Genomic DNA, 14,824 nt, shown 5'->3' with positions numbered 1-14,824 from the left:
CCAGGGTACGTATGTTGTTATCGTAACACCATATTACATTTACATATTAAATATTTAGTCAGATTGAATGATGATGCTTGGACTTTTTCACTTTGGGCTGAAACCAAGAGGTTTCATGATTCCCTTCTTGATTATTGCAAGAAGATGTTGTTGCTTCAGCCTGTAGATATGGTGCCAATGGTCGTAATGCTGAGGTTGGAGTTTCCATTTCAGCCTGCAAGCATAATAACAAACAAGAAAATATATTACTTATCTCTATCATAGAATACATATTTGATCTCTCTCAATGGTTAGATTAATCCTAAAAGATATAAAATAGATAGTAATTCATACCTTTAATATGAAAAATACATTACACCAATACAAATAAAGAGCCTTAAACGGATTGAAATTGAAGATTAAGTTGGGCTTAATTGAAGATTCATTTAAAATGGGTTAAGGCTTGAATAAATTGAGATTGAACCCAATACAAATTATCTTCAGTCCAACCCATAAAAATTTGAGCGGGTTAGACGGATTACCTATATTTGGGCTCATTTTGACACCCTAAAGTAGATAGATGTCAAATCCCTTTATTTTTTTGTATGCTTAGTTCATTATATTTTGAATTTCTTAGTAAAAAATCTTAGTTTTATCTCTACCTATCTGACCTTAATAGGAAAGTTTTCATTCATATGACTAGTCAATGCGTGCATGGGTGGATCTAGAATACATGTTACGCATTCGACATAATTCACTAACTTTGATTATGCGTGGACAAAGGAGAAAGGGAAATAAATAAGATTTTTGTTTTACGCACTCCATGTAAATTTGATGATGCAACTTAAAAGCTACATATTTAAATTTATTATCTCCTTCATTTCAATTTATGTAACATAAATAGTAAAATCAGATTCAATTTATCATAATCGTTATAATTAACTATCCATATTTTGAAACACGAAAAAATAAATTATCAATGAACACTAAAGTTGTAATTTTCTTTTTATAAAAGTTACCTTGGCAAATGAGAATGAAGTTTGTAATGGAGTGATAGCTGGGAAGACCCTATTTGAACATTGTGATTGCTTCAAATTTTCATCAATTAGGCAACTAAAACTTCCTTCTAAACTTGTTTGGGACATTTCAGGCTGCCATAACAAACAACAACTTGTCATTGGGGAAAATCATAAAAGGACGTTAAATGTAATTTTAAGAGAGCCTTCTTGCTAAAAATAAAAAATAAAAGAATCTTGACAGTTTAAGTGATTTTATTAAAGATTAGTTCCACTAAAATGGCAAGGAAATAGACTTTCGAGAGAGTTCTTTTTGTAGTAAATTAAAAAGAAAAAATGTGAAACATTTTAATAAAGGAATGAAGCACTTGAAAAAAAATGGGCAAATTACATATTTGGTCGGTCAATCAAAATAACTATATTTTGCTAGCTAAAATATTTACTATTTTATATCAAAGATGTATATTTTATAATAATATGAAAAATATATATACATTTACTGATTATTATTTTGATGGACAACTATACAGTATAGTTTTACTGAAAATAAATAAATAAAAGAAGTGAAATATATTGTTGAAAGAGCTCACCTTGGCAAATTTGAATGAAGTTTGTAAAGTGAGAGTTGGGAAGTTCCTTGTTGAATGTTGTGATTGCTTAAAGTTCTCATTATTTTGAGAATTAAATGTCCCTTCTTTATGATAAGTCTCACCACTTATACTTGTTTGGGACATTGTATCATAAGTAGTTGGGGATGGAAGGTTCATAGAACTGCATACAAGTCATCAACTAATTAATTATTCAACATATACACTACTAAAAAAAACTGAATTTAAGGACGAACAATTTTTGTAGCTAAACAATAAATTTTATCGCTAATCCTACTTAGCAATAAATTAGCAATATATTTTTGTTAGCTATGAGAAAAATAGCAACGGACTAACTATAAAATTCATAACTAATTTCAGTTTTTTTAGTAGTGATATAATAAAGAATAAATTACAATAAACACTCCTATGATATATCTTATATATTTTGAAATCAAACACTTACATCACTTAAGAGGATTGTAAGTGTAGGATATAAAGGAGTATAGTATAAATATTTTATTTTAAAATAAAAGGGGTATATTCAAAATTGAATCATATTATAAAAATAAATATTAATTAACCCTAAAATTAATAAAAAACTTATTTTATCCTTTAAAAATGATAGGAGATATTAAGGTCCATACCTTTGAGAAATTGAAGATGTTTCTGAGGCAGCATAGAGAGGACTATTAATATTGTTATTGTCATGATTATATTGACAATTATAATCTTCAAGCTCTAGCCATAAGTCATAAGGGGGTTTCTCATGAACTTGTGTGTTGTCTATGTGTTGAAGGAGTGCATTTATTTGCTATGATAAACCACCAAAACAAAAAACAATAATTAATTTGTAGAATCGGTATATATAAAGAGTCAGTAACAGAATCAGAAATTTAGTAAGCTGATTTGAAATCCTTATAAAAGGGTAGCCCGGTGCACTAAAGCTCCCGCTATGCGCAGGGTCCGGGGAAGAAATAATTTGATACGTCTAGTCAAAATACCAGAGTTTTTTCTTATGTCAATAAGGAGATTCAACAGCTTATATGTTATTAAAAAAGAAACTCATTTTTCTCTATTTGATTTTTTTAAAAATCCATTACCTCCATATTATCTTCATAACTGGATGTATGATTGCTGGAAAGTTGTTCCTAAACAAAATTAAACATTTAAAAAAATGAAAAACAAATAATATGTGGGCAAAAAATTAGAAGAGGTATGGTATACATCATACCATTCTTTGTCTAACTTGGTTCAATGCAACTTGAAGACGTTTTTCACACAAATCAAGCTCATGAAGTGGTGTAATTCTTTGTGTATCTGGTTCAAATATTCTTTAAATAAAGTCAAAATGTGAGAAGAGAATAAATATTCAAAGCATTAAGCAAAAGAAAAAGATACAAAATATCATATCAAATGAAGGGGATAAAACGAATTAGGTGCAAAGAACCAATTAGACTAACTTAATATAGATACATTAGAAATATAAAAACAAATATAATAATTAGATCGGAGAATACAGTTTCATTATAAGATTTCAATTAAACATACAGAGAGCTAGCAGAGCAAACTCGAATTGAAATAACATTAAATTATTAGGTCAAAAGTTTGTAGAGAGCAATAAAGTCCACATACCCAGCAGAGGCGGAATCTGAATTTAAAGTTTATGAGTTCAAAATTTTAATTCTTTTAAGTTACTAGGTTTTAAGTTTATTGTTTGTACATATTCAACGGAATTCTTAAGACAAATATAAGATTTGAACCAAAGTTATTGAATTCAGCGCCCTTTACCGAATGGACACCGACGAGTAAAATATTCTTATATTGCAGGATTTATCCTAATTAATTACCTTAATAATCCCTCAGCCTCATCGAGTTTACAATGTAAGCCATTGATTTGTCACGACCCAAAATGGGCCGTGAGTGGCACCCACACTTAACCTTCTGGGTGGGAGAACCAACGATACAAACCCCAACTAATAACAATAACGCGGAAACTCAAATAAATATATTTTTCCCCAAAATCTGAAAGTCATCACATTAAGGACATCTAATTTCTAAAACTAAGTCTGGAACATTAAGCACCAAAATGAACAATTAAATAAATGTGTCTGAAAACTAAAGACACTATGCCATAACCGAGAAAATCCATCACGCAGCTAGAAGGATAGCTCACCCTGAAATCCGATGATCTTGAGACTGACTAGAGCTGAGGTCGAGTCGAAGTCTGTGGAACACTCGCTGCACTCCACATAATAAAACAAGAAAGATGCAAGTAGGGGTCAGTACAGGACAACACGTACTGAGTAGGTATCATCGGTCGACTCAAAATAGAAATCAATATGCATAAAATAATAGTGGGAAATCAACAACAACACTTAACAGGTGGCAACCAACAAACAATTACATAACCGGTCAACAATATCAAGATCACACATGAGGACTCAAGCCTCCACACCATACTCTTTGAAATATGAGTTTTTGGAGATTGGGTAGCATTAAGTAATTTTAATTTATTTCCCTTTAATATTATCGTGCCGGAACGTGACACCCGATCCAAATATACTGTGTCGGAACGTGACACCCGATCCAAATAACCGTGTCGGAACGTGACACCCGATCCAAATATATTTAATTTATCATTCCTTATGATTACATTCCACTTCATTAACAATATTTCATCAAGCCTTCTTTATTCAAGGCACCATTTTTGATAAGGCAAGTTCAAAATTATGGATTTCATGGCCTCGGGATTTCAGACCAATCACAACAACATATCAACCATCCAAACCACAACAATTAAATGCGTAGTAAATTTCACATATTACTCAATGAATATCAATCACTATTAAGAGTCTATCTATGATATAGAATAAAAACCATAACCTACCTCAACCGAAGAACCGCAATCAAGCAAACTAATCCACCAATGTCTTTTCTTTCGTCAATGTCTCAAAACGTTTCCACCCTATCAATGTATGATATTAATAAGTACACGAGTCTGTAAACACCATATTACTATATATCTAGCCTAGACTCAATAACTCCTTCAAATTCCTAAAAAATTTTATACCAACTAATATCTCAAGTTTCATATTCCTAAATCTTAGGTAAGGGTTAAGTCTCAATTCCTTTGAATAACATAAATCTAATAATATTCATATAATATAATACAAAGATTACAGGTAATATTACTTCAAAAATATAAATATATATGAACATTTTTGAAAAAAAACTACTCCACTAATTATACTGAATTCAACCTATTGTCCTTAATGACTTACTAAAAGGCACCTTTATATATAAGACAAATTTAGACTTACTGAAAATAAGAGATTACCAAAAATACAAGTTTAGAAATATTATTGGTTGATGGAAAGTGTATCTCTATGTCAAGCTTGTAGAATCAGTAGACTAGTAGTCTATTGTATCATCATCTAGAAACTAAAGGAAAATCTCCTTTACATACTTTCTTAATAACAAGTTTGGTCACTGTCTTGTCGTTTAGAAGGGGAAAAAAGAGAATAAAATAATATAGCATTTGACACATACACTAACGATATCAAATTGATGCAACTTTTATGAACCTAACAATCTAATATGCATTCAGATGATAAAAACAATTCGAAGCACTTACCTCACACACCGTGCTCTCGTCTCAACGCCGCAGGTAAGTTTCTATCTTTCTTTGTTTGTTTTCTTTTAAGTAATTAGGGCAACTAATCATGAATTAATAAATAAATAAAAGCTAAACCCACTAATATATTTTTATATGTATTGAACAAGTGGTATAGGACATTAACTAAATTAACACTTTAACCCACTAATTAAATTAAATATCTAAAGTTACCCCTCAATTAAATAACCTTAGTTATCAATTAGTCCAAAGTACCCACTAAAATTTTACGGGGTGAGTCTTTTATGAAATACAAAGCCATAGTATACAAAACGACCTAAAGGGTCGTTACAACAGATACCAATTTACCTACCGTTCGTCCTCGAACGGTCAAAAGAAGAGTGAGGATAGAAAATGGTACCTGACTCGACGAACAAATGTGGATATTTTCCACGCATGTCAGCCTCAATCTCCCAAGTGGACTCCTCAACTGGACGATTCTTCCATTGAACCTTCACAGAAGCAATCTCTCTTGACCTCAACTTGCGGACCTCTCTATCAAGAATAGCTACAGGCTCTTCCTCATAAGACAAATTCTCATCAAGCAAGACCGAATCCCAGCGAATAATATAGTTTCCATCACCATGATATTTCTTTAGCATAGACACATGAAACACTGGGTGCACTCCAGACAAACCTGGAGGTAAAGCCAATTCATAGGCCACCTCTCCAACACGCTTAAGAACTTCAAATGGCCCAATATACCTCGGACTGAGCTTACCTCGCTTACCGAATCTCACCACACCCTTCATGGGTGAAACCTTCAACAACACTTGCTCTCCCTCCATAAACTCCATGTCCCTGACCTTTCGGTCTGCATACTCCTTCTGCCTGCTCTGAGCTGCTAGAAGCTTCTCCTGAATAAATTTCACCTTCTCTAACGACTCCCTCAAAAGATCAGTTCCCCAAGGTCTCACCTCAAATGCATCAAACCAACCAATAGGAGACCTACATCTCCTCCCATACAATGCCTCAAACGGAGCCATATCAATACTCGAGTGATAGCTATTATTATACGAGAACTCCGCCAGGGGTAGGAACTGATCCCAATGACCACCAAAATCTATCACGCACGCACGAAGCATATCCTCCAGCACTTGAATTGTCCTCTCAGACTGCCCATCAGTCTGAGGGTGAAATGCAGTACTAAGATCTAACCTAGTACCTAACTCAGCATGCAAGGTCCTCCAAAAGTTAGAAGTAAATTGTGTACCTCTATCTGATATGATAGAAATCGGAACTCCATGTAATCGAACAACCTCACGGATATAGAGTTTGGCTAACTTCTCTGCATCATAAGTCACCTTGACTGGAATGAAGTGAGCAGACTTAGTTAACCTGTCAACAATCACCCATATAGAATCAAACTTACCCAATGTCTTTGGAAGTCCGACCACAAAATCCATTGCAATTCTTTCCCACTTCCATTCAGGAATAGGCATTCTTTGCAGTATCCCTCCAGGCCTTTGGTGTTCATATTTTACCTGCTGACAATTTGGACAATGGGCAACAAAATCAGCAATATCACGTTTCATTCTGCTCCACCAATAATGTTGTCTCAGATCGCGATACATCTTGGTTGCACCAGGATGTATAGAGTACCTCGAACTATGAGCCTCTGCAAGAATAGTCTGAATTAAATTATCAATACGGGGCACACATACCCGCCCCTTAATCCTCAAGATGCCTTCCTCATCGATCACGGCCTCCTTGGCCTCTCCCCGCAAGACCATATCACGAATTCGACTCAGCTTCTCATCTTCAAATTGCTTTTCTTTAATCTTGTCAAGGAAAGAAGATCTTGCCTCCATACAGGCCAAAAATCCTCCCTTCTCAGTTACTTCTAGCCTCATAAAGTCATTAGCCAGAGTTTGAACCTCTCTAGCCAATGGACGTCTCGAAACCTGCAAATGAGCTAAACTCCCCATGCTCCCTGCTTTTCTACTCAAGGCATCAGCCACTACATTAGCTTTTCCTGGATGATAAAGAATAGTGATATCATAATCCTTTAGCAATTCCATCCACCTCCTCTGCCTCAAGTTCAAGTTTTTTTTGAGTGAATACATGTTGTAAACTGCGATGATCTGTATACACTTCACATTTTACCCCATATAGATAATGTCTCCACTGCTTCAATGCAAATACAACCGCAGCCAACTCTAAATCGTGAGTGGGATAATTACGCTCATGCACCTTCAATTGCCTTGAAGCATAGGCAATTACCTTCTTCTCCTGCATTAGCACTGCACCTAAACCAGAATATGATGCATCACAATAAACAATGAAATTCTTACCTTCTACTGGCAGGGCAAGAATTGGTGCAGTAGTCAATAAGGTCTTGAGTTTCAGAAAGCTCCTTTCACACTCATCCGACCATACAAATGGAACTTTCTGCTTCGTCAGGTTAGTCAGCTGGGAAGCAATAGAAGCAAATCCCTTGACGAACCGGCGGTAGTAACTAGCCAAACCAATAAAACTCCTTACCTCTGAGACATTAGTGGGCCTTGCCCAACTCTTCACTGCTTCAATCTTTTGGGGATCCACCATCACTCCATCTTTAGAAACCACGTGCCCTAAGAAAGACACTGAATCAAGCCAGAACTCACACTTGGAGAATTTGGCATATAACCTCTTCTCCCTTAACAATCCCAGAACAGTTCTCAGATGCTCTTCATGTTCTTTTTGGCTTTTTGAGTAAATCAATATATCATCAATAAAAACAATAACAAAGAGGTCCAAATATGGCTTAAATATTCCATTCATCAGACTCATGAAAGCAGCAGGCGCATTTGTAAGCCCAAAAGACATTACCAAAAATTCATAGTGACCATACCTGGTTCGGAAAGCCGTCTTCGGTACATCTGTTGCTCGTATTTTCAGTTGATGGTAACCAGACCTCAAATCAATTTTTGAGAAAACACAAGCACCCTCCAACTGATCGAATAGGTCATCAATGCGAGGAAGGGGATACCTATTTTTAATAGTCACCTTGTTCAGCTGCCTGTAGTCTATGCACATACGAAGGCTACCATCCTTCTTCTTTACAAATAAAACTGGAGCACCCCAAGGAGAGGCACTCGGTCTAATAAAACCTTTACCCAATAACTCCTGAAGTTGGGCCTTCAACTCCCTCAACTCAGCTGGGGCCATTCTATAAGGCGGAATAGAAATAGGGCGAGTGCCGGGCTCTAAGTCGATACAAAAATCTATATCTCTATCAGGTGGCATACCAGGTAAGTCTGCGGGGAAAACATCCATAAACTCACGAACTATAGAGATAGATTCAATCGTCGGCACATCAGAATTATCGTCCCTAAGATGTGCTAGGAAGGCTAAACAACCCTTACTCACCAACCTCTTAGCACGAAGAAAAGAGATAATCTGAACTGGGGTGGAAATATAGTCACCCTCCCACACCAACTGATCCATCCCAGGCTTGGCTAATGTCACGGTCTTAGCATTGCAGTCTAAGATAGCAAAATTTGGAGAGAGCCAGGTCATACCCAAGATTACATCAAAGTCAACCATCTCCAGAATAATTAAATCTACATAAGTTCTGCTCCCCACAAAAGTCACAAGACAAGACCTATACACTTTCTCAACTAGCACAGACTCACCAACAGGTGTAGAAACACGAATAGGCATGTCAAGTAAGTCACAATATAAATCAAGTCCATCAGCAAATGTAGGAGATACATAAGAAAATGTGGATCCAGGATCAAACAATACGAAAGCCAAGCTATCGCAGACCAGAAGAGTACCTGTGATAACAGCATCGGATGCCTCTGCCTCTGATCTCCCAGGGAAGGCATAACAATGGGCTCTATCACCTGTCTGACTATGTCCCTTACCGGGCTGTACTCCAGTAGTTCCAACCTGCCCGCCACCCCGGCCGGACTGGCGACCACCACGACCTTGGCCACCACGTCCTCCAGAATGACGGCCCCTACCATAGCCGTCGCCTCCACCTCTAACTGCTGGGACTCTATAACCCTGATCATGCCAAGCCTGACTCTGCCTTGGACAATATTTTCTGATATGTCCAGGCTCACCACATCCGTAACAAGTCTTAGGGTCAAGAGTGGGTCTTTGTGAAGACGAAGAAGACTGAAGATAACCCCCAAAGTTAGAAAAAGGCTGACTAGTCTTTAACGGACCTCCATCTGAAACCTGCAATGAAGACTGAATAGGACGGATTGAATAATCTCCAGAACTTTGCCCTCTGGAGTAAGAACCACTAAACTCACCTCCTTTACGAAACTTCTTGAATGTTGTCTCTTTAGTGAAGTTATCTGGCTTCACCCCCTCTACCTCTATCACAAAATCAACCACTTCCTGAAAGGATTTTGCTGAAGCAGCAACCTGTAAGGCTGGAATTCGCAAATCTGACCTCAATCCCTTCACAAAGCGGCGAATTCGCTCCTCTGGACTGAAGCAAAGCTGACTAGCATATCTGGCTAAGGCACGAAACTTGGCCTCATAAGCGGCAACAGACATCCTCCCCTGCTCTATATTCAGGAACTCGTCTCTCCTCCTGTCCCTTAAGGTCCGGGGAATATACTTCTCCATAAAACAATCAGAAAAGGTTGCCCAGGTCATAGGTGGTGCCTCTGCTGGTCGGCACTCCACGTGAGACCGCCACCACATTTTGGCGTCTCCTTGAAACTGGTATGTCACAAACTCAACACCAAATCGCTCTACTATATCCATTTTATGAAGCAGCTCATGACAATCAACAAGGAAATCATAGGCATCCTCAGATTCAGTACCCCTGAAGACTGGGGGTTTCAACTTTAAGAACTTAACAAAGAGATCATGCTGGTCACTTGTCATTATCGGCCCTGTAGTCAATTGAGGAAACATGCTTGTCCCCAAAGACGCAGTTATGCGGGGAGCCATAACAGCTGCATGTTGAACTCCTGGAATATGAGATGCTGGGGGAGCTTGTCCCTGATCGGATAACCCACTAAGATAGGTGAGAACCTGGTGGATCATCTCTGGAGTAGGCTGGGGTGGTGCTTCTCTCTCATGAACTTGCTCCTTCTCCACCCCAACATCATCTCTGACTACCTCATCAGCCAGTGGAGGGCTCGCTGCTCTTTCCCTGGCTGGCCCAGCTGTTTGGACCCTGCCCCTGGGGGGTTTTCTTCCGCGACCTCTACCACGGCCTCTCGTTGCTACTCTTCCTCTGCCTACAGCCCCAACGGCTGGCTCAGGTGCTCTTGTTGCTCTAGTTCTAACCATCTGCGAAAGAAAAGTGGAGAAGGTCAGATACCAATTTGTATCACCTAGATACCAATTGGATTCAAGTAATAGCACGAAAGAAAGAAAGAATGGAGTTTTCCTAAAGTCCTGTAGCCTCTTGAAGAAAAGTAAAGGCGTCCCCGTACCGTTCCGCAAGACTCTACTAGACCTGTCCTTGTGTGATGAGATCAATGAACCTAAAGCTCTGATACCAAGTTTGTCACGACCCAAAATGGGCCGTGAGTGGCACCCACACTTAACCTTCTGGGTGGGAGAACCAACGATACAAACCCCAACTAATAACAATAACGCGGAAACTCAAATAAATATATTTTTCCCCAAAATCTGAAAGTCATCACATTAAGGACATCTAATTTCTAAAACTAAGTCTGGAACATTAAGCACCAAAATGAACAATTAAATAAATGTGTCTGAAAACTAAAGACACTATGCCATAACCGAGAAAATCCATCACGCAGCTAGAAGGATAGCTCACCCTGAAATCCGATGATCTTGAGACTGACTAGAGCTGAGGTCGAGTCGAAGTCTGTGGAACACTCGCTGCACTCCACATAATAAAACAAGAAAGATGCAAGTAGGGGTCAGTACAGGACAACACGTACTGAGTAGGTATCATCGGTCGACTCAAAATAGAAATCAATATGCATAAAATAATAGTGGGAAATCAACAACAACACTTAACAGGTGGCAACCAACAAACAATTACATAACCGGTCAACAATATCAAGATCACACATGAGGACTCAAGCCTCCACACCATACTCTTTGAAATATGAGTTTTTGGAGATTGGGTAGCATTAAGTAATTTTAATTTATTTCCCTTTAATATTATCGTGCCGGAACGTGACACCCGATCCAAATATACTGTGTCGGAACGTGACACCCGATCCAAATAACCGTGTCGGAACGTGACACCCGATCCAAATATATTTAATTTATCATTCCTTATGATTACATTCCACTTCATTAACAATATTTCATCAAGCCTTCTTTATTCAAGGCACCATTTTTGATAAGGCAAGTTCAAAATTATGGATTTCATGGCCTCGGGATTTCAGACCAATCACAACAACATATCAACCATCCAAACCACAACAATTAAATGCGTAGTAAATTTCACATATTACTCAATGAATATCAATCACTATTAAGAGTCTATCTATGATATAGAATAAAAACCATAACCTACCTCAACCGAAGAACCGCAATCAAGCAAACTAATCCACCAATGTCTTTTCTTTCGTCAATGTCTCAAAACGTTTCCACCCTATCAATGTATGATATTAATAAGTACACGAGTCTGTAAACACCATATTACTATATATCTAGCCTAGACTCAATAACTCCTTCAAATTCCTAAAAAATTTTATACCAACTAATATCTCAAGTTTCATATTCCTAAATCTTAGGTAAGGGTTAAGTCTCAATTCCTTTGAATAACATAAATCTAATAATATTCATATAATATAATACAAAGATTACAGGTAATATTACTTCAAAAATATAAATATATATGAACATTTTTGAAAAAAAACTACTCCACTAATTATACTGAATTCAACCTATTGTCCTTAATGACTTACTAAAAGGCACCTTTATATATAAGACAAATTTAGACTTACTGAAAATAAGAGATTACCAAAAATACAAGTTTAGAAATATTATTGGTTGATGGAAAGTGTATCTCTATGTCAAGCTTGTAGAATCAGTAGACTAGTAGTCTATTGTATCATCATCTAGAAACTAAAGGAAAATCTCCTTTACATACTTTCTTAATAACAAGTTTGGTCACTGTCTTGTCGTTTAGAAGGGGAAAAAAGAGAATAAAATAATATAGCATTTGACACATACACTAACGATATCAAATTGATGCAACTTTTATGAACCTAACAATCTAATATGCATTCAGATGATAAAAACAATTCGAAGCACTTACCTCACACACCGTGCTCTCGTCTCAACGCCGCAGGTAAGTTTCTATCTTTCTTTGTTTGTTTTCTTTTAAGTAATTAGGGCAACTAATCATGAATTAATAAATAAATAAAAGCTAAACCCACTAATATATTTTTATATGTATTGAACAAGTGGTATAGGACATTAACTAAATTAACACTTTAACCCACTAATTAAATTAAATATCTAAAGTTACCCCTCAATTAAATAACCTTAGTTATCAATTAGTCCAAAGTACCCACTAAAATTTTACGGGGTGAGTCTTTTATGAAATACAAAGCCATAGTATACAAAACGACCTAAAGGGTCGTTACATGATTTCATCTTGAATTTTCTAAAAACAAAAATTAAGAGGAAACAATTAATCTTAAAGTTGATAATATAAAAATGAAATGAAAATTTAAAACAAAACAAAACAGAGAAAATGAATTAATTAAGCACCTTTGTCGTGTCATTTGCGTTGATGTATGCAGGATTTATCCTAATTAATTTTTAAAAAAAGAGAAAATTATGATAAATAATACATGAAAAAAATTATCCAAAAAATAAAATTCAATTAATTAAAGAAAACGAACCTTTCAATATCGCAGAATTTATCTTCAATTTCAATCTTCCTTAAGTTCCAAAGTACAGACTGCAGGGAGAGTGCGTTAATGAAAATGAATTATGTTAATTAGTTCATATTACTCTAATCATGGTCTCTCAATTATTAATAAATTTTAATTTTAGTTCTTGTGATATTTAATTTATAAACATATTTATCCCTCAATTACTTAAAATGTCCATTTTTTTAAATCAATTTTTGAATATTCACAAATTTCTAGAATTATTAACCGTTCCATTAATTAATTATTCATTTATTATGTTAAAATTTGTACTATTACTCTGTATTGTGTGCTGTTACTGCCTATTTTTCATGTGCTTGAGTAGAGTGTTTTTAAGAAACGATATTTTATCTTCTAAAAATAAGAATAAGATCAGTGTATATATTATTTTTTCCAAATCCCACTTTTGAATTATACAGAGTTTGTGTTGTACTCCGTGTTTGAGTGCAATATACTTCTAAAATTGGTCCAAATTAACATATTTTTCATAGAGACAAACCAAAAACATACATTTTAATTGACTTAAAGTTAAATATGTTGAATTATATATCACAAGTAGTGGCAGAGTCAGGATTTTGATTAAGAGGGTTCAAAATTTGAAGAAGTAGACACATAAACTAGTCGAAGGGGGTTCAACATCTACTATATATACATAAAAAATTATTTTAACCATATATAAATAGTATAATTTTTCACTGAATGACTTTCAGATGAACTCCTGACCATAAGGTGGCTCCGCCACAGATCACAACGACTAAAAATCAGAATTTATGAATAATTTTGGAAAAATAACGAGTCAAGTAAAGCTCACCTCTTTATTATTGATGTAGCTGCATTTGAAGGGAAAAAAAAGTTGTGTGTTAGATAGTCTAGTTAGTAATAAGAATATATAAAAGATGGAAAAGAAAAAAGAAGAACTTAACTAGAAAAAGAAACAAAAGGGGGGAAAAAATATAATAAAACCAAGAAGAGGAAAAAAATAATTACAATCCTCTTTCACTGTCTGGGAGACTGATAAGCTCAGAAAGAATATCTTCAATTCTGCATTAATAAAATTTAATCTTATTAGTCCCTCTAGAGGCAAGTTTATAATCAAATTTGACTTTAATTTTTGTTTTTGTAAGGTTAATCAAAATTATAAATTCAAACTGACCTATTATGCATTGGAAAAAAATTCACAACATGTTCTTTGGTATTTCATTTATTATAAAAATTGAAAATTATATTTATGCATGGGAATTATATAAAAGAATTTTATTACCTTCTTTTACGTGAATAATGTGTGAGACGACCAGAAGGAGAGAACATAATTATAGCAACATCTACGTCACATAAAACAGATAATTCATAAACTTTTTTGAGAATTCCATTTCTTCTCTTGCTAAATGTGACTTGTCTATTTGTCAAACTCTCTATCTTTAACAATGGCAACTTACTTCTTCCCATATTTCTTTCTGTAATTTATAAAGATATAAAAATATGTATATATGAATGTAATATATAATCAATTAAAAAATGAAAGTTTCATTTTTTGGATTGATATGATCTAGCAACATAATTTGAACGTATTTTGCGTTCATGTTGTTGGTAGAAATGATTGATTTCATCCCATTAAGAATTTAACGTCGGGGAATCCACTCTTTAACGTATATGTATACGATCAATGGAATAATTAAAAAAAATTCAAGGAAGATATTAGGGATGGAGAAAATGAATTTTGATGAGATTTTACATTTGTGTTTT

At 35.4% G+C, this 14,824-nt stretch overlaps 1 protein-coding gene and 2 long non-coding RNA genes across 3 annotated transcripts; all 3 read right to left on the bottom strand.

Annotated features, from left to right (window-relative positions):
- Nucleotides 1-58: 58 nt before the first annotated feature.
- On the bottom strand, nucleotides 59-14,527 carry LOC129877554 (agamous-like MADS-box protein AGL5). The gene is made up of 13 exons (XM_055953075.1): nucleotides 14,343-14,527; nucleotides 14,069-14,122; nucleotides 13,893-13,911; nucleotides 13,052-13,110; nucleotides 12,918-12,957; nucleotides 12,798-12,810; nucleotides 3,433-3,481; nucleotides 2,817-2,916; nucleotides 2,686-2,733; nucleotides 2,230-2,396; nucleotides 1,586-1,766; nucleotides 999-1,130; nucleotides 59-214 (listed from the first exon to the last, which is right to left on the bottom strand). Exons 1-13 carry the CDS (start codon nucleotides 14,525-14,527, stop codon nucleotides 59-61), a joined length of 1,203 nt encoding a protein of 400 aa, XP_055809050.1.
- Nucleotides 3,499-5,302, bottom strand: LOC129877572 (uncharacterized). Its single transcript, XR_008763559.1, has 3 exons — nucleotides 5,220-5,302; nucleotides 4,473-4,550; nucleotides 3,499-3,823 (listed from the first exon to the last, which is right to left on the bottom strand). It is a non-coding gene; the product is annotated as an uncharacterized LOC129877572 (long non-coding RNA).
- Nucleotides 10,654-12,542, bottom strand: LOC129877565 (uncharacterized). The gene is made up of 3 exons (XR_008763558.1): nucleotides 12,460-12,542; nucleotides 11,713-11,790; nucleotides 10,654-11,063 (listed from the first exon to the last, which is right to left on the bottom strand). It is a non-coding gene; the product is annotated as an uncharacterized LOC129877565 (long non-coding RNA).
- Nucleotides 14,528-14,824: the final 297 nt, after the last annotated feature.

This window comes from Solanum dulcamara, chromosome 2, assembly GCF_947179165.1.
Source record: "Solanum dulcamara chromosome 2, daSolDulc1.2, whole genome shotgun sequence".
NCBI lineage: Eukaryota > Viridiplantae > Streptophyta > Magnoliopsida > Solanales > Solanaceae > Solanum > Solanum dulcamara.
This window is presented reverse-complemented; position numbering and strand designations above follow the sequence as displayed.

What these genes read in the sequence shown, in the direction of transcription:
- LOC129877554 (XM_055953075.1), bottom strand. Translation starts at nt 14,527, where the DNA reads ATGGGAAGAAGTAAGTTGCCATTGTTAAAGATAGAGAGTTTGACAAAT. An exon ending in GAGGCTGAGGGATTATTAAG is followed by an intron (nt 2,917 to 3,432) that starts GTAATTAATTAG and finishes CTTTATTTAAAG; the next exon opens with AATATTTGAACCAGATACAC. An exon ending in ACATCTTCAATTTCTCAAAG is followed by an intron (nt 1,767 to 2,229) that starts GTATGGACCTTA and finishes ACTTGTATGCAG; the next exon opens with TTCTATGAACCTTCCATCCC.